Source organism: Dipteris shenzhenensis, chromosome 11, assembly GCF_047967505.1.
Source record: "Dipteris shenzhenensis isolate YYH24624 ecotype China chromosome 11, Dip_SZ_1.0, whole genome shotgun sequence".
Taxonomy (NCBI): Eukaryota; Viridiplantae; Streptophyta; class Polypodiopsida; order Gleicheniales; family Dipteridaceae; genus Dipteris; species Dipteris shenzhenensis.
This window is the reverse complement of record NC_141606.1, coordinates 44,625,363-44,646,027: the sequence shown is the minus strand read 5'-3', so window position 1 is coordinate 44,646,027 and position 20,665 is coordinate 44,625,363. Positions and strand designations below refer to the sequence as shown.

The window sequence follows — 20,665 nt, the reverse complement described above, 5'->3', positions numbered from 1 at the left end:
TTGTGCGTAAAGCAATTGACTTATTCGCTGTAAACAAGGGCACTATCTCCATAATTGTTGCCATCATAAGCTTCTTGTGATCAAGGTCAATCCTGATGGCAGTATTGATCAATGGGTCATCGTGGATGGGCCACGCAATGAGGATCGTGCTTTGGTGAGGCTTTGTTTTTTTCATTGACACTTGAGCCCCGACAAAAAAACAAGGCATCCACTAATCTCGTTGGCAATCCTGCTTTATGGGTGGAATCTGCAATAAAGGCTAATACTGATTAATCATTTGATATACTGCTAAATTTCTGTCTTCAATTCTGAATCAACTACTTTCCTAAAGTTTTCAATCGTGGGTGAGTAGAAGCCAATACTCACATGCTTGGTGCAAGAGTACAACAATGAAGGACTCGTTATGTACACCATGCACAAGTATTCCTACATAACAAATAATACATTGGGTTTCTACAACCACTATTTTGGTGGACATTCGAGATGGAGAATGATTACAACTTGAAGATGCTTTCATGTCCTAAGTCTCTAACGTTGGCTACGGCAAAAAGGTAAACTATTTCAAGTTTTTGGCTTCAAAGCATAATTGTTGTATACTATAAAATTGGATCTTTCTCTTGATTGTTTAGGTGTAAGGTGTGCTACAGTTTTCTTCCTCTCCCACTCCTATGCTCCCCCTAAATCCTTAGTTCCTCAACCCTTAACCTCCATGACCTACAAGGGAGACGAGTTCTCTACCATGTACTCTACCCAGAACCTTGGAACCTAAACTCTGGAACCTCTCTCTAAAATCTGGAACCTCTCTCTAAACCTTGGAACCTCCTTCTAAACCTTGGAACTTCTTCTAAACCCTGGAACCTCCTTCTAAACTCTGGAACCTCCTTTTAACCCTTAAACTCCTCCTAAACCTTGCAACCCCCAATGAAGACAAAAGCCTTCATTGCCTCAACCATAATGATACACGTTCCTTTTACACATGCATGCACTATGTTTGCTTACCACACTTAAGCCTACGTCTCTCACCGAAACACGACTCAAGGTCCTAAGCTACACGTATACTACAAACGACAATCCCGATACATCTGTAGGTGACAAAAAGCCTCAGAACCCTACATACTGAGAATACCCTACTCTTCCTACAAGAGCCAACAGCGGTCCAAGTTGCTCTTCGAAGCAAACATATTTTTCAAGATAGGAATGTGGATATGGAGACACCGGCAGCAGATCCAAATAATGATGTCGATGGTCTAGGGAAGAGGATAAAGATGATGATATGGGCCACGAAAAAGGTGACAATAATGACATTGTAATGGAGGAAGGTGGAGATCATGACTTTGGGGAAGAAGATGGAGAACTATAGGTCGGTGAAGTAGAGGATCAAGTCATAGGTAGACATACAATAGGGGATGAGATGTAGGTAATCAATTGTATGTAAACCTTGATATAACCATATTTGGAGTGTAAGACATGGCTCAAGATGAAGCCGTCGATGTAAATGCTATTGATTCATAGTTTTGACATCGACGAGACTGCCTATGTGTAATTTGGCTCTCACATTTTTATAGTGACATTTTGTACATTAATATTTGTATGTTAAGTTCACTATCAATATATGAGTGTTTTGATCTATATTTTGATGTACATACTCTTATTTTTTAATCTTTCAAATGACCAAACTTGTGATCCAAAATTATTATGGGATCCTTGGAAATGACATTCTATAACGTCGATATGGAAAATTATACCTAGAAGTCAATGAAAGCATTAGTAAAAGCATCGGCAAGGGTTGGTAGTAGTCGGTATGTATGTCAGTATATACCAACCCTTGTACGTACATATATACCAACTACTATACCGACTACTATTTTGATGTCTACACCGACACCTTCTATGCTCACAAACCGATCTTCATGCTCGTGCCCGTGAAGTGTCGATAGATAGCGTCAGAAAGAGGCCCGTGTCTTGTAGTGAGGGAGCAAGCAAAAACCTCTAAAATGACTTTTGAATCACTAAATTTGACCTCTCGCAAGGGTCAAAACGTCAAAAATAGACGCTTGACAAGAATGTGCTTAAGAAAGCGATTTGGGCACTCGACTTGGAGCCAAGTGCCCAAATCTCTTTCTTAAGCACAAATGACTTTTTACTATTTTTAGTATAGAATTTGATGGTTTTGGCATCACCATTGTGTCTGGAGTAGGAAAAAACCAACTAAATTTGGCCTCTCGGGCGAGTCGGACACGAAAGTGATTTGGATACCTGCCCCAGACCAAGTGCCCAAATCACTTTCTTAAGCACATTCCTGTCAGGCGTCTGTTTTGGTCATTTAATCCCTCCGAGATGCCAAATTTAGTGATTCAAAAGTCATTATCGGAGTTTTTGCTTGCTCTAAACACAATGGTGATGCCCAAATCATCAAATTATGCACCAAATTAGTAGAAATCCATTTGGGTCCTTAGACGTAGCATTATGACACATTAAAAAATAGTTGAGCGAAAACTTCAAAATGTCAATTTATCTGTTTTGTGATTTGTATAAAGTTTTGCTTCTCACTCCCGAACTTTTTAATTTTGAGCCAACAAAATAAGAAAATGATGAATTTCAAACATAGCCTCAAAGTGAGCTCCATTTTTTCCTAGTGTGGCTCTCGAAATGAAGACCTACATTGTGTGGATGGCCAAAATAATGTTGTGTATGCTGAATCCAATCAAACGCGATCAGTCTCATAGAGAATGACAGCTTTGGAGAGAAGCAAAAGCATGCGGACCTGAGTAAGTGACCCAAGGGACCATCATGCAGAACTCACAGACCTCACGAAGGTGGTACGATGCAGTTGCGGCGTTCCTATGTTCCAGATACAGATGTGCAGACCTGACCTCAAGGCAAAGGTTGTAACTTTTTGATGTGGCAACATGATTTGGTTGATTCGACTACTACTTCTTTACTTCATTAATGTCCTTGCGGTTGAGAAGCCATTGTTATAAGTGCTTTTAGTGCCAATTACGAGGTGCTGATCAGCAGTAGTCCTGAGCTACGACGTGTTCTATTGCGAAGACACAGTTTGCTGGTTGGAGAGATCATTGCATGATGTTGCGGGTGCTACGTCGGTTCTGTGCTACGGGGTCTTGTTGCAGGGATGAAGCTACGGTTGCTGCTTGAGGTGCTACTGTGGCTATTTGAGCGCATGATCGTCAAACCTGAGCAGAGCCATCCGATTGTGATTTGGGAACAAGAGTATGCGATCCTGCTGCGGACCGCAGTTTGGATCTGAAATGAACGCAGTTGGTTATGCCCGATCACAGCAACAGGAGCTGTTTTTTTTTTGCTCGTTGCAGCTTGTACCTGAAACACAAAGAGGAAGAGAAGTCCCCTGCATCCGATACAGAGGGAGACTGTGAGTCTTGTTGCAAAAAGTGCAGCATGCAACGATCGTCAATCATGGCCCTCACAATGGAGATGATCAAATGACAAAACAGGTTGCACTTCCAATTGAGGAGAAGCAGGTGACTATATTGACGATGAGAACCGCAGTCTACCAACCTTAGGGAGCTTGAGCACCAGTGTACATGATTCGAATGGTTTTTCCTCCTAAGGAAAATTTCTGTCAATGTAGGCAACGCAAGCATAAAGACCGGCTATATCAAACAAGTGAGGCAACCTTTTTCACAAGAGACCTTTTCATGTCATGAATCATCAAAAGAAACAACAAGAGGGAGTGTCTATTGCTTCACAATCGTTGCATGGCCCAAATGGGTAGGCCTTAGTAATCGTTTGGCCTCCAAAGAGAAAAATCGCATATTTTCTTATTTGTTATGTTCACTTTTTTTTTGCAGGCGCACCATGTGATTATACCCTTTTTGGTAGAGGGAGTGAGAAACTTGCATGCAGCATCAAATTTGGAAATGGTGGCCATTGCCATGTTTGTTCAGAGGATTTTACCGCGCACTCTCCACTTCTTCTACTTTTGGATTGCAAGGCTACTCTTTTGGATTGCAAGGCTGATCTTCACATGATTCTCTAGCGCCTCATTCACTTTCATGCTTTATTTTTACCGGAGTATTGTTCGGTGCTCAACACAAATCTGCTACAAATTGAGCGAGCAAGAGTGTAGAGCCGAATTGCTCCCATAGCATGTGTGGTTCGATTCGGGTCGATCTCCCCTTTGTGCCTCAGCTCCAAAACTTTGGTCTATTGGTCATTCTAGAGGCCCTTAAGGTACTGGTTGTAATCATGTTCCGCCTTCTTTAGCTTTTCCTTGTATCTCATCTTAAGCCTTAACGGCTTGCTTCGTCTATATTTGCAAGTCCTTGGGTAGTCGTTTAAGCTATTTACTCTCTTTTTTACAAGTCTTTGGTTACATCTTTTAGAGCTTACAGGCTTCAAAACTTCTCTAAGTCCAACTGCTTTGGATGAGGCATTCAAGGACAAGTTAAGGGCACGCCTCTTAAATGATTTATATCATTCACCTTGTTTGAAAAAGAGATGATCCTTTTGAGGAGTTCATTTGAATAAGGATGAATGAAGTCTACAAAACAAATCCTATTTACAAGAATAAATCTTTCATACTACTACCCTTTATTCGTGTCAGAACATATGCCTTTTTTGAGATAAACACCACCGCGTTAATGTTATGCCTACAAATGCAACCACATATGACATAACCCCAACAAGTACTTGTTACAAGCAATGTGCCAAAATGGCAATCTATATGGAACAAGTGATGCAAACTTTTTAAAAAGTAACTCAAAGTGCTTCATTCTTTTGGGGATAGTAGTTTGTGATTATCTATCACATACTCATCTTTGGTTCTCTCAATAATCCTTGAGAAATTTCATATAGTATGTGAGTGATCACCTCACATGAACAGTGACAAATAATAAAAGCGCAGCTACAACCAACTCTTCATAACTAGATGGGAGAGACATTGCCCTTTTTTTACATTTTAGATGTCTTTTTTTTTGAAAAAATCTCCACGTAAAGCTCCTATGAATAATTGCAAAATTGCAACAAAGCATACCAAGTATCCTATGTTATTGAAATTTACTAGAATTGCACTACTGTAATGTTGTAGCACAACATCATGTGAGAGGATTTAGGACTCGAAATATTATAAAATCAAAATTGAGAAATTACTTAACACAAAAAATATGGATGTTTTGATGCATATATCAATATCTCTAATGCAATACAAGTGTGGACTAATGGAGCAAAAACCAATTAATACATCTATGGAGACACTGCAGGGTGGCTTCAACTATGTATTTTTTACTTTTTTGCCGTTAGTACTTGTAAAATGTTTGATTCATCACATCATTAATTGCTTACAACCAATAATCTATTTATCTTTCTATAGGCCTCATATAGGCTTAATGATAATGAAAATCTTCAAATGCCAACTCTTTAGGCTTATAAAGTGCTAACTTAGAAAATTTCCTATTTTCTTATGAATAGTGTGAATGCAAATGTAACGAGTCCCTCTCTCTCCCTCTCTCTCTCTCTATGTGTGTGTGTGTGCGATCACGGGCCCATGTGTGTGTGTGGTCAACTTGCAACCTTTTGAACAAAGTATGTATTATTATGCTTCTTACTTTCATTGTCAGACTTGTCCAATCGATGAATTTTAGTGAACGCAATTAAAATCACAAAGATAAAGATATACTCATTTGAAAAGGAAGGCATAAACATTTAAATATAGGAAGAAGAAGAATCATGCAAGCTTTGAAAGTCTATTTAATAAAACGCAAAGTGTTGAATTCCATTAAAATTTTTACAACCTTGAAATCAGCCTTTGTTTTCCCGGTTGAAAATGTCACGTGTCCTTTTAAACAAGCTTATCATGGATGACCAAAGAGAAACTCAAAATTCAAAGAGCTGGTAAGTGCATTCCAACAACCACAAAATAACAAAAACTTCAATCGTGCGTGCATTCCGATAAATATGTCCGAAAGTGCCCACCTTCTTCCATACCTGCTCACTGCTACATCCTTCTTGTGGCGCCCTCAGCTCCTTTATCCCACCATGCCTTCAGACAACATCAAACTCCTCAGCAAATGGTGCAGCATGTTCTGCCATCATGTGCTGATTGCCCTTAAAGAGAAGGGAATTGAGTTTGAGTACCTGGAGCAGGACTTGGACAATAAGAACCAGTTGCTGCTGGAGTCCAACCCAGTTTATAAGAAGGTCCCCGTTTTGATCCACAACGGAAAGACCCTTTCCGAGTCGCTTATCATACTTCAATATCTTGATGAAGTGTGGCCTTCGAAGAAATTGCTTCCGGAGGGTCCCTACGAACAAGCACAGGCGCGCTTCTGGGCAGACTTCGTCGATAAGAAGGTGAGCACCGGGAGGCCTGATCATCCTTATTTTAGCTATCTACGTCCATACCAGTGCGCAATTTTGTTTTCAGTGTGCATCCTGATATTGAATCAAGTAAAGAGCATGCCTGAAGTATATGGTTCTTCGTTTACAAGCTCGTTTCTAAATTCCAAGGTTTCTAAACTACAAGCTCGTTTCTAAACTCTTAGAGCAGAAATTAATGAAGGTTCGTGTTGGGTGCATTAGATCTATGATGCAGGCGCCCGGATTCTGAGATGCCAAGGCGAGGATCAAGTGAAAGCCACGAAAGACTTGACGGAGACCTTCATCACGTTAGACAAAGCCTTGCAAGACTTGAGCGGTGGGAAGCCCTACTACGGAGGCGATTGCATAGGCTTCGTCGATGTCACCCTTGCATCTTATATAGAATGGCTCAAGGTATTCGAAGAAATCGGCAGGTTCAAGCTTCCAGATGAGACAGAATGCCCTCATCTCAGAGCATGGACGAAAACTGTGTCGAAATGTGCGAGTGTGAAGGAAGCCATTGAATTCGCCCCTTTCCACAAACTAATGGAATGGTCGTGCAACTACAGAAAGGAACAATTGGGAGCTTGAGTAGAGGCATGCTTGCTCCAAAGTTCAGTCTGCCCTACGTAGTTCTGCCAATAGCAGCCCATGTATCTAATAAATTCCATGCCTTCCATCCATGAGGAGCAGAAAAGGTACTCTTGCTTCACTATCGATTCCTCAAATACCTCGTCATTAGTTGCTTTCTTCTTTTCACCATAATATGATGCTAGCTTTTGGATTTCCAAATTTCCATAGTCTCTAAATCACAATCTAGGTGGAAAGTTGGCAGGTGCCAAGCCTTGAAGCACCTTAAAATATCATCATAAATAACCCTTATTTTAGGTTTTCAATAACAAAGGTACTAAAAGTTATTTGAAATGCAATGGCACTATCTAAATTTCGCTCATCAAGCTCTTACCCAATTTAATACTTCTATATATATTGCCTTGAATTAATGATCAAAGGGCATAGAGTTAGCCATATATGGGTCCAAAGTAAGGAATGATATGAAAACCCATGCAATCATCAATTGAAACATTTGTATTGACTTGATGCTTATAAATAAAGCCTTTTAAAATTCGTTTGGTTTCTACTTGAATACAACTCATGACAAATGGGATATCTACATGTGTTGAAATTTTTTCTAAAAGATGCAAGTATGGCTAAGATATCTACCATAAAACGAAGATAAGAAATAAATTCAAACTTGCAAATCTTTCCAAACGAATTTGCATTATTAGCCTTTGTAAATGCCAACAATGACTCCAATGATTCACAAATCTTATGAACCACTTGGTGTCTACTTAGTCATCAAACTTTGTGAATACAGCTCATATGCGATACCCCACATCCAAACTCATTTTCTAGAATTTCCAACACATATTAAATTCTTATTACGCTTCTTGAAAATAATGCAACTTTTGAACTCGTGCACTGGCTCTTTAATTGCATCTACAACTCATAAACTTGTTTCATGTGCAATGCAATGTATATTTGACATAAATGGATTATGTTTTTCAACAAAGTTTCCAACCCTCTATTTTTTCCAATCCTAGTCCTAACACTATTTGAAGCAAAGCAAATCACTTATTTCATATCAAGAACATATTTGGAATATCAATGCCACCCCTTCCCCTCCTTGCATCTATCCTAGTCGTAACACTATTTGAAACAAAATAAATCACTCATCTCATATCAAGAACATATTTGGACTATCAATGCCACCCCTTACCCTGCTTGCACCTACGTGATCTTCTTAGTCTTTGTCTCTATTGCTAATATTGGTTGTGGCAATTGGTTGACTTGCTTCTCTTTCCCATTCAGAGGAGCCCTTCGTCCTCTTGGTTACTGCCATTTAATGCTGGTCGACCTACTTCATATTCATACTCGGATGTTGCTCTTGATGCTCTTGTTCATTGTCACTATTTGAGAAGGCCGACCTGCTTCGTTGATCTATTGAGGTGTTTTGTTTTGGGTTTGGGTGTAACAGAACCCTCTACTTTGTTTGCTATTCTTTGTTTCCCACTCACTTCTCTTACCCATCAAATCTCTTTGAAAAAGATGGAGAATGTCTTTTGGGCCCCTCTTTTAAATTTGTCAAGACTACAACATTGGAGGGTTTCCATAACTCTCATCATAACACATCAGAAAAAGATAGGTAGGTTTATTATTTGTAGGTGTTATTGGTATGCACAATGCAAAACACTTAGTAAATTCATGTACAAAAATCCATAAGATCCTGAGAACTTAAAGAATAATTAGAACAAAATCGGAAAAGAAATGGCAATGAAAGAACACCTGTACACATAATTCTTGGAGTCAAAACTATAGCTATTAGTGCACACTGCATACAAAAACTCGCTATTCATGTTTTGTCTTGAAAACTACATGAATATCCTTCTTAAACTCTGCTCGAGTCATTACAATAGTCCGATAATAGTACAACCTAACAATATCATTGTTGGGACAAATCTCCGACCTCGCTAACTATTATAACTAAACACTACAAAGGATAACACATCACCATAATATATTCTATATTAGTCTTTTCTTGGGATGATGACCTGGTACCCCTCAATACCTGGCACTCCCGATGGATAGACTTTTTGGAATAAAAATATGAAGACATGGACTCTTCTACTGGAAGTATTCCTTGCTGTATTGCAAGTTAATTGTCTAGGTGTATTTAATGCCAATGTTTTCTCTGGTTCTTAGTAGGGTGGCTTTCTCCCATTGAGAGACACCTTCATCAATGGGCTAGTCTTCCATTTTTCGTGACTCGACCTCAAGTTCTGTAATAGTTTGCTCATCATTCTCTGTTTTGTCTTCAACATAAGTAATGGGGTTGGTAGATGCATTAGGTGGCACATCCTAGATAGTAAGGTCTTCCCCCGTAGCTGCCTCCACCAAAATATGGACATTAGAGTTAAAAAACTCTGCTTTAGAATCAAAAAACAATTTGTTTAGTTGGGCTAGCATCTTCTCTATTTGTTGGGACATGATATCGTATGCATACATAGTGGAGGAAAAGGCTCCATAAGGTCGCTTTGCAATCACCATGAGCTGGTTCTTCAAATTTGCCCAAAGACTCTGTGTGGCTTCAATTAACTGCATTTTGAGTTCATCAATTTTAGTGGATGACATGAAAGTGCTATCAACTTCCTCATTCATTTCTTTTAATGACTGTTCTACACCTTTGAGTGCTCAGATCCTCTCCTTGAGGATTTTGTTTCTGTGGCCTACTACTAGACTCTACTTGCATGTTTCTGTGGTCTACTGCTAGACTCTAGAGTTGCAAGAAGAATTCAGTCTTCATTTCCTCTAGCCAGTTAGTCACTATGGGCATGCATTCCTTTTGAACCCTTACTTGTGCAAGCACTTTGGAAACATGTTTCTCTTTTGAGTCTCTGTACTGCTAGTACTACTCTTGCAGCTTTGCCAATTCCTATTTGTAGTGTGCCAATTCTTATTGCTGGTGGTGTTGCGTTCCACCTTTTTCTTAAGGGCATCGTTCTCTTTCTGCAGTTCTTGAATTTGCTTGGTGAGCTGGTTGTTTGGAATCCCCTTTTGCTCATGAAAGGATTTCAAAACATCCATAGTATAGTGAACTTCAACGACAGACACATTACCCATGATCTTCGCAGTCGAAGCTAGTTGTGGTGGAGACTATTGATAGTCTGTCGCTCTTTGGTGGTGTGATCATGAGCGTCTCTAGATCCTCATCAGCTCCTCTGAATTGCTTGTTAAGTTTAGTGATCGGCATCTTCTTTAGGATGATCTTTGTTTGCTTCAGTTTCTTTGAGTCGGATGTACTGGCCAACAATTCTTATCCTCCTATGGGAGTATCCTAGAGACTATCGGCTAAAGACTTGCCATAAACTAACATTTTGGCCTCCTTAGTGTTGTAGCTAGCCACCTTCAATGCTTCCACTTCTTTCCATTTGGCTTAGCTTTCTTCTTGTTTATCCTGCTTAGCCTTTGTTCATTGTTCCTTCTGTTGGAGAGTCATATCCCAAAATCTGACAGTAGATTTCTGAACAAAATCATTTAATATGAAGATAAAAGGTGCTAGGTGCCTTTGAATGTTTGTTGGTGTTGCTGAGGTCCTTCGTTGTTACCTCACTCATTAGCCATGAGTGCATTATGTTTGCCCATGAAATTCTATTACTTCTCTCAGTAGCTTGGAGGACATCATTACTTCCCTGCTCATAGTGTTGGTCTTCATGAGGAGTTGGATCCTCTCTAAATATCACTCAAATTACTGCCTCTGATAATGATCTTGCACCTTGTTGATGAAGAGTAATTATTCATGCCATGTAAGCTCAACTAGTACCAAGGATCCTGATCTGCTTGGTCAACTTGATAGCTGAAATCCTCTTTTGTATTGAAATTAGTGTCTAGATATGTCTAGATACATTGTAGCAATTTTTTGCATTTCCTCGTTTGTAAGAAACATATTCCCACGTTCATTTGCATAATAACAGTAACTAGAATGTCCACCATGATGATTTCCTCTTCTGCTGAAATTCTCTCGATTGCTACTGGATTGACCACCTTGGTCGTACTGATTCTTGCGGCAATCTCTTTCATAGTGTCCAAACTTATGATAGTAGTTGCATTGGATGTTTAACACATTGGTGGATGCATTCCCTTGTCCTTGGAATCTTCCTTGATTGAAATGATTTCCTCTTTGCTGATTCTGATGTTGTAGAGGATGATGCTGATGATGACCACTTTGTTGGAATGATCTACCTTTGCCTCTACCTCTGCCTCTGCTTCTATTTGAAGCTATGAATGCTTGATCATTGGAATGATCTTTGCAAATTGCGTGCATGAATGGCCTGACAACTGAGTTCTTCACTAAGTAAAATTGTATGAAGTTCTTTGAGTGTCAGTATTTACCGTTGGATGGCAATACTCTAGAATAGATTCCCGTATCCCTCTCCTAGTCTATTCAAGATGACTTGAACCATTTCTATTGGATTCATGGTCTCTCCTGCTACTGTGATTTGATTGTTGTAAGCCTTGATCCTGAGTACATAAGCATGATCTCTTTCACTGCTATTGGGGAAACTCTGGTTGATCGGGTTTCTCAATGTGAGAATCTTAGAAGTGTTCTTGGACTCGTAGAGAGCTGTGAACATATCCCATGCTTCTTTTGATCTCTTGACGGTGTTGAGTTGTCCTAGCATGACATCTTGCATATTATGCTTGATTAGATGATATGAATACTTGTCTTTCTTGTCCCATTCTACCTGTGCTCGGGCAATGGTAGGATTTGCTATAGGTGCAAAAAATGTTGTTGGTGTAGCTAGAGATCCTACTGTTGGTGCTGTGACAACAAATGGACTAGAACTACTTTGGTCGGGTCATCCAATGGTCTAGGTGTAGATCCATCGACATACTCCCATTTGTCTTGAAGTATAAGAATGGTCTCTATTCAGTATTTTCATGTGTCGTAAATGGATTTTTCTAGGTTAGCAGTTGAGGTTTCTGGTCATACACATGGTGTATGAAATGTACTCAAAGTGTCTATGAAAATCACTATTTGGATCAACTGTAAAAAACTAACTGTGGCAAGTGAAATCTAAACTGTCAGTGAAGGTAAAACTACAATATATAATCCAATCTGTTACAAGGCTTGTGGAAAATGATGCCGGGAATAACCATGAGGCTTTACAAGGCTAGAATAAAGTGCAAAATGCCATAAAATAGCCAAATAGGCTTTACAATGATGGCATATGTGTGTGAAATCAAATCATGTGCTATCTACCCATTGATTAGCCGATCAATACCTCTGAACACTCTGAAGTCCTATAAGTGAATTGATGAACGTCTGGTTTCAGGTAATGTGGTGATGTGAAACTGCATGTGAGTGAATGGAGTGACTCTAAGTAGGAACTATTTAGGAAATTTTCAACATGGCTTCGATTGGCTGATTTGGAGTTCTCTCTGCTATGGATGATCTATTCTACTCTAAATTAGAACTAGACCAACCATTGAGCGATGAAAGAGTAGCAAATCATTTCTTTTCTTTGTTTGTTTTAGGTGCTGGGTCAGATGTGTTGATGTAAAGGCTGATATGAGTGAAGGAAGTGGATTTGTCATTGAGGCTCAAAAGTATGTGATACTTGTGCCAAAATGTGCGCATGACAGGATGAGCATGTAGAGCATAAAAAAAAAGCGATTTTTCTTTTTGGAATGCCCTCAAATTCTTCTTGGATCAAGAGATACGGCTTGATCTAGGTGGAGGGGAAAAAAAGGGTGCAAAGTGCTCAATGATGATGTGGCAAGGTGAGTCACATGCAATGATGATGTGGTAGTTGTGCTTAGCAAGGGGTGTGCCTATGGAGCCCTGTATTGAGTTGGCAAGTGTGGTCACATGCAGTGTGTGCATAGTGTGCCTGGCAGGGGTTTGTGCCTATAGGGCTTAGTACCACATGGCAATGATGATGTGGCACTTTGACTTGGTCAAAGGATGATGTGGTAGATGAGGTCAGCTTGATGACATGTTTGATGATGTGGAACTTTTGATGTAGATGATAATGTGTCCTATGCTACCGTGGCAGTCGGACCTTATCTAATGATGTGGCACCTAGGGTGCCAGCTAACGTGGAAGATATGGTTGTGATTATGTGGCAACATAAGGGAGGTTGCCATGTGGCCAAACACTAACCATTAGCCAAGCATCAGGTTAGTCTTCACCTAACCAAGGTAAGTGCTTATCTACCACGGCCTAATTGTGGGGCAACTAGAATCTTTTCAGATTCTGTCAGAATCTTGGGATTTTTTCCTTTGGTTGGAGCTTATGGAATGGAGCTTCGTAGTCCACCATCTGAGATGCTGCCATCCATTTGGATTTGTAGATGAGCTACCTATAGTTGGTTGAGGTGCTTGGTGGTCGACAAAAGGTCGATGGAGTGCCCATTTTGCAACCTTGCTCGTGGTTGCTAGGAGCTGCGTAGAGTTGGTGTTGTTCTGGCGGGTAATCCCTAGCGTAATGTTTGTTAACAGCGGTGATGACTAGGTGTGCTAGGAGACAAATTTTGTAGATAAAGGAGTAGCCTTGTTGATGGAATCTTGCTTGGTTGATGGAGTCTGTAGATGGTTGGCCTGTTGATGGCGCAAAGGCATGTAGTCTCGAGTCCTTGGAACCAACCAAGTGTGCCCAAACAGTAGCCCCCACATTCTTGAAGATATGCATGGGATCCAAGAGATGATTTATTTGTAACTGACCCAAATAAGGAAGCTCGTGAAAGATCGATAGTCTCTTCATACCAGGAGGAGGTTCCCCTTCGTTCGCCCTCCAAGCTTGAATCCAGTCACTTGCCTTCAAATATGATGGTGGTGGATCAAGCTGACCTCCACGTACGAGATGGTCGAGCGGAAGGTATCGAGCATGACCTTCATAAACATTTTTCCTCATATGTTTGGAGTAGCGTGCAAGCGATTTCAGAGTCGGTCCACAAACATGACAAGCATGGTACCCACTTGTAACAAGTCCTGCACGTGTGCATGAATGTATTAGTACAAGACATGCATATGAAAGAGAGTCAAAAAAGCATAATCCCTCATTGTACATGTAAAGACACAACCACGTACCTGCGCACTCTCCATATCCTGGGTAGTCATGCATGGTCCACATCAAGATACCCCTGACCAAAATATCATTGGTATGTTTAGGAGCTCTGGAAATATCAAAGACTTGCACTCCTCTCCATAATATCTGTAACTCCTCTATCAAAGGTGCCATGTACATGTCCATGTTTTTGCCTTGTACTTTCCTGGCATAAGTAGTGCAAGCATGAGGTGTCCCTTTTTTATTGTTAGCCATGGTGGGATATTGTAATTCACCATGACTATGGGCCATGTCGACCAAGATGTCGAGCGTAGCCCGAAAGGATTCACCCCGTCCATGGCTAGCCCAAGATGTAAGTTGCGTGGCTCCCTTGCAAAATCCGGCCACTGATTATCTATGTGCTTCCAAGCTGCACAATCTGCGGGAATCCTCAGTGTGTCATCAGTGGACCAATGAGATGCATGCCATGTCATCAACTCCACTATGGATTTGCATCGGAACATGTGTTGTATTCTTGCAATGATGGGAAAGTGTCTCAAGACCTTTACCAGTACCCACTCACCCTACAAGTCATCTCTATATCATTGTTCCCCACACTTTGGACAACTAGCCAAATCTCCATGCTCATGATGAAAGAGAATACAATCATTACGGCAAGCATGGATGGTATCATAATCCATACCCACCGTTGTTAGCATCTTTTTCGCTTCATCTCTTGATGCGGGCATGGTATTTGGTGCAGGCAACATCTTCTGGAGCAACCTATGACAATTCAAAACATACATAGGCTTCGGACAATGATGATTCGGTATACACTATCCAAATGATGATTCTCAAAGCAAACAATATCCAAATAATGAGTCAAATTAATGCAAGAGCTAACCTCATTAAGGCCGAGACACTTGTATCCGACCACACATACTTTACTTGTAGATTCAAGATTGAGAGACAAGCACGTAGTTTAGACATCCTAGCACCCTTGTACAATTGTGTTGATTGCAACTCTCGCATTTTGACCTCAGACTCTGACATCACGTGTACATGGGATGTAGTGCCCCTAAAAATGGAATCCATCATGTCAACCATACCCTCGTCATCATCCAGGAGATTATAGTCTTGCTGAAAGTAAGAAGGTATATGCATACCCTTGTCACCCTCCTCATCTTGTTTTAAGATTTCGTGTAAATATAAGATCTTAGCTTGTATTTCCTGGTATACAATAAGACTACAAACTTAAATAGCTTTGACTTACCGATGGTCCATCAACACGCGCAACACCAACGGTGCGTACTGGTTCTGGCTCCTCCCCATACATCCGCAAGTGGCACATGATAATATGACGTTGATGTCGTACTTCTCGCTTGCAATGAGTGCAATGATAGTATAACCTCTCCGTAAGCCACTTTGTGCTCCTGGGCATTGGCGCATCATCGGACTCGTCCCTTCCATCTACACTTATAAAATCACAACATAAGCATGAAGAAGAGATATTAACAGTTATAAAATAGCATCTATGAGCTTTGTTTCATGCTACTACAAAAAAAAGACTGTAAGCATCACTATATAGCGACCTTTTTGCTCTGTTCCACCATCGCTATATAGCGACTTTTTAAATTAAAAATGTCGCTATAAGCGTCGCTATATAGTGACGCTATGGGTTAAAACCTGAGACTCTCGTCGCGTGGCGCTTTCTTTATCCTCTTCTCCTAATCTCTCAAGCAAGCAAGCCAATCTCTCCTCCCACCTATTTTCGACGACCTCCCACCTATTTCCGACAACCTCCCACTCTATTCCCCACTCCTCACCCTTCTCCTAGCTCTTATACTCCCTCTCTACCCTTTTCCCTCTTTCTTTTCCTAAAAGGAAGTTCTTCAAGAGGTGAGTTTGTTTCAACAATGTAGGTTGTTTGTTTGTTAGCTTTAGTTTTGTGAGTGCTTCTCCGTGTATTGCTAAACCTGTAAACTAGTTTTCATGCTTGTTTTCAAAGGATTGAAACAAAAAACGAGATTCCAAGAAAGAAGGAAGACTCACCTCTTTTTTATGTATTTATCTTCCTTTTCTTTCTCCTTGTCTCCTCGATCTCCTCCTTTCCTTGTCTCCTCAATCTCCTCCTTTCAAGAAGTTACTTTTGTAATCTCCTCCTTTCTCTAACATCTTATTTGAAAAAATGGGTTGTTTTCTGTCTTTTGTAGGGCTAGTCCACAACACCGAGCGGGATGTACTATTTCAGGTAAGTGCTTTCTCTTTTTCCATTTATTATTTTTATTATTTGCATTGGCTTGCAGCTAGCGCCTTAAGCGTTGGCTGCAGTGATGGGCGTAGGAACCCTCTCTTCCCCTTAAACTCTTTCCTTCTTCCCTCCTTCAATCTATTCCCTCCTCTTTTTTCCTCTTTCCTTTTCCTCTTCTTCTCTCTTTCTTTCCCTCTTTTTCCCTCTTATTCTCTATTTCCCCCTTCTCTTATGCTCATGCATTTATGCTTATGCATATGCATAAGATGAGCTTATGCTCTCTTTCCCCCTTCTCGCTTTCCTTTCCCCTTTCCTTTCCCTCTTATTCTCTATTTCCCCCTTCTCTTATGCTCATGCATAAGCATAAGCTCATCATAAGCATAAGCATGAGCTTATGCTTATGCTTATGCTTAAGCATAAGCATGAGCATAATAAAATGAGACATATGCTCATGCTTATGCTTATGCATGAGCATAAGCGAAGTAGACATGCTCATGCATAAGCATGAGCATATGTCTCTTTTTTCCCCCTTCTCTTATTCTCTCTTTCCCCCTTCTCTCTTTCCCCCTTCTCGCTTTCCTTTCCCCTTTCCTTTCCCTCTTATTCTCTATTTCCCCCTTCTCGCTTTCCTTTCCCCTTTCCTTTCCCTCTTATTCTCTATTTCCCCCTTCTCTTATTCTCTCTTTTCCCCTTCTCGCTTTCCTTTCCCCTTTCCTTTCCCTCTTATTCTCTATATCCCCCTTCTCTTATGCTCATGCATGAGCATAAGCATAAGAAAATGAGACATATGCTCATGCTTATGCTTATGCATGAGCATAAGCGAAGTAGACATATGCTCATGCATAAGCATGAGCATATGTCTCTTATTTCCCCCTTCTCTTATTCTCTCTTTCCCCCTTCTCTTTTTTCCCCTTCTCGCTTTCCTTTCCCCTTTCCTTTCCCTCTTATTCTCTATTTCCCCCTTCTCGCTTTCCTTTCCCCTTTCCTTTCCCTCTTATTCTCTATTTTCCCCTTCTCTTATGCTCATGCATAAGCATAAGCTCATATGAGCTTATGCTTAAGCATAAGCATGAGCATAAGAAAATGAGACATATGCTCATGCTTATGCTTATGAATGAGCATAAGCGAAGTAGACATATGCTCATGCATAAGCATGAGCATATGTCTCTTTTTTCCCCCTTCTGTTATTCTCTATTTCCCCCTTCTCGCTTTCCTTTCCCCTTTCCTTTCCCTCTTATTCTCTATTTCCCCCTTCTCTTATTCTCTCTTTCCCCCTTCTCGCTTTTCTTTCCCCTTTCCTTTCCCTCTTATTCTCTATTTCCCCCTTCTCTTATGCTCATGCATAAGCATAAGCATGAGCATAAGAAAATGAGTCATATGCTCATGCTTATGCTTATGCATGAGCATAAGCGAAGTAGACATATGCTCATGCATAAGCATGAGCATATGTCTTTTTTTTCCCCCTTCTCTTATTCTCTATTTCCCCCTTCTCGCTTTCCTTTCCCCTTTCCTTTCCCTCTTATTCTCTATTTCCCCCTTCTCTTATTCTCTCTTTCCCCCTTCTCACTTTCCTTTCCCCTTTCCTTTCCCTCTTATTCTCTATTTCCCCCTTCTCTTATGCTCATGCATAAGCATAAGCATGAGCTTATGCTTATGCTTATGCTTAAGCATAAGCATGAGCATAAGAAAATGAGACATATGCTCATGCTTATGCTTATGCATGAGCATAAGTGAAGTAGACATATGCTCATGCATAAGCATTAGCATGTCTCTTTTTTCCCCCTTCTCTTATTCTCTATTTTCCCCTTCTCGCTTTCCTTTCCCCTTTCCTTTCCCTCTTATTCTCTCTTTCCCCCTTCTCACTTTCCTTTCCCCTTCTCTTATTCTCTCTTTCCCCCTTCTCTCTTTCCCCTTCTCTTATGCTCATGCTTTTGCTTATGCATGAGCATAAGAGATTCCTCTTCTCTATTTCCCCCTTCTCTCTTCCTCTTCTTCTCTTCCTCTTCTTCTCTCTTTCCCCCTTCTCTTATGCTCATGCATAAACATAAGCATGAGCATAAGAATGCTTATGCTTATGAATGAGCATAAGAGATTCCTCTTCTCTTCAGATTCCTATTGCTCTTCCTCTTCTTCCTCTTCCTCTTCCTCTTCCTCTTCCTCTTCTTCCTCTTCTTCCCCTCTTTGCCTATGCCTATGCCTATGCCTATGCTTATGTTTGTTTTTTTGTTTTTTGTTTTCGTGTTTGTGTCTACGTTAGACATGGGATTACGTCGCTCATCCGATGAGTACGGACAGCCTCGTAGGAGAAGAGCTCATGATCTTTATGCTCCAAAGGACTTTGATTCCTCTCAGGTGAATACCACGAGGACTACCCCTGGTTTGATTCCTCTCAGACCTAGCACTACGACTACCCCTGGTCTGACTCCTCTTCCACGTAGCACTGCAAGTACCCCTCGAGGAACTCCTTTGCTAGCTGCGCATGGCTTTGTCGGGAGTCCCGATGAGTTTGTAGCATAGATGAGCGATGAGGAGGCAGCGAGATTCTTCTCTCTGCTATCTCAGAGGACCTCAGTAATTCCCTCCCCTACACCGATGGGTGGACGTACTGCCCAGCCATCCCCTTGTGCCCCTTCGACCGTGGGGTCATCACCTACGCATGCCTCTCGTAAGGGAAGGAAGAGTAGGAAGGGCGGCTCATGTTGTGCTGACTCGGGAGATGTAGACGAGTCAGCACACTCACATTCCTACAGGTCTCCACTTGGTCCAGAGGCACAGTATCAGTCAGGTCCATTTTCCTCTCCTACTCCCACTGCTACTCCTCGCTCCAGAAGTGCTCGCACCACTTCCACTCCTTCTGACTCTGCTACCGTCAGTCCTCCTTACTCATTAGGGGATCTCTCCTATCAAATCACAGCTGCCGGAGAGATAATAGAAGGTAGAAAGGGTAAAGAAGTGATGGCCACCATGAGGAGGTTGATGAGTCATCACTTCAAGAGTAGCATTGCTACTGATTGGCGGTATCAAGATGGCCAAAAGAAGCAGGTGGTCATCGATGAGTTAAAACGAAGATACCCTAACCTGCCAAATTGGGAGTTTGATGATGATTATATGCGAGAGCGCATGGGTTTGGTCTTCAAGCATCGTAGATCAACCTTGCGTACTTCCATCACAAAGGGGTTGGCTAAACCCAGCTGGGCAGACAACGCTGATTGGAAGTTCTTTAAGAAACAAAATAGGGACCATCCCGAATTGTTCAAGGGTTAGAGGAGGGCTGCAAAGAGATGGCTGGACATTGTAGGTACTTCGCACTTTGGTGCAGGTGGACGGTTGGCGTTCGAGGCAACCGTGGTAAGTCTACTTCTTCTCATTTAATGTATTATTCTATTTGTTTTGCTACATATTACATGCACTTTAGCTAACTCTAACTCTCGTAAATTGGATCCACAGCAAGCTGCAATGGGTCATCTTCCTACAGATGCAGAGACACGATGCACATTTTAGATAGGAACAAAGCCGTGGTTTATTGAGCAAGAGGTAATGGGAGCGACGGTCGATTGGGCTGAGGTCACTGCTCGCACGGTATAAGTTTACTCCTACTTGTAATCTCACTTTTTAAATTGTTTTATTCTTTAAGTTTCAATCTAATTTTCGATTCATATGGTTCACTCTTAGGGTCAAAGCTCAAGCGTCCCATCATCGGAGACGAGCGATTAACAGGGCCAAGGATCAGAGGCACATGACGAGGATGAGGGAGAAGACGCAGCTGGCGAGGACCAAGGAATAGGCCAACAAGACGAGGACGATTCCGATTCAGATGAGCAGTAGTGGTAGTAGCATTTTCTTCGCCTTGTATGTCATTTTGTATATCCGCTCGTTTGAGCAATTTTGTATCGCCCTTTCGAAAGGGTAATTTTATTACAAACAATGTTGTATATGTCGACATGTATATGCTTTTGTTGCTCATCATTTCACAAGAGCGATTTCGTATCACCCTTTTCGCAAGGGAAATTTTGTTATAAAAAAACTTTATTTTAAAATTACAAAAAAAAAAGGATTAGTGGGGCTAAACAGGGCCATAGCAAGCCCTGTTTAGCCCCACTAACCCTTTTTTTTAAGTTCTGTTAATCGTTGCTATATAGCGACGTTTACCAGTGTCGCTATATAGTGACGATTGACAGTGTCATTATATAGCGACGTTTGTCATCGTCGCTATATAGCGATGATTTATAGTGACGGTTCTTTTCCAATGCTTTTAGCGACTTTTTTAGCAACGTTTGCGCTGGTGAAAAGAAATTTTTTTAATGTAAAAAGCGTTGGTATTTTTTTCAAAAAATGGCCTATGCCTTGTAGTGTAATAGTTATTATTGGCATCTACCCCATGACTTTGACTGAATATGATATTTGAAATTAGTACTTCACTAGATTCATGTTTATTATGATGCAAACATGTACTACGGACCAAGAGAATGAGAGTC

At 40.9% G+C, this 20,665-nt stretch overlaps 2 protein-coding genes across 2 annotated transcripts in view; one reads left to right on the top strand and one right to left on the bottom strand.

Annotated features, from left to right (window-relative positions):
• Positions 1-4,949: 4,949 nt before the first annotated feature.
• Positions 4,950-20,665, bottom strand: part of LOC147897062 (glutathione S-transferase U20-like) — a 118,348-nt gene continuing 102,632 nt past the window's right edge. Inside the window, exon 3 of the transcript XR_015541761.1 lies at positions 4,950-4,965. The gene's annotated coding sequence lies outside the window, so the exon portion shown is untranslated. The remainder of the gene's footprint in view (positions 4,966-20,665) is intronic.
• Positions 5,986-6,934, top strand: LOC147897064 (glutathione S-transferase U20-like). The gene is made up of 2 exons (XM_087381485.1): positions 5,986-6,330; positions 6,559-6,934. The coding sequence occupies exons 1-2, from the start codon at positions 6,016-6,018 to the stop codon at positions 6,925-6,927; spliced, it is 684 nt and encodes a 227-aa protein (XP_087237611.1). The 5' UTR covers positions 5,986-6,015; the 3' UTR covers positions 6,928-6,934.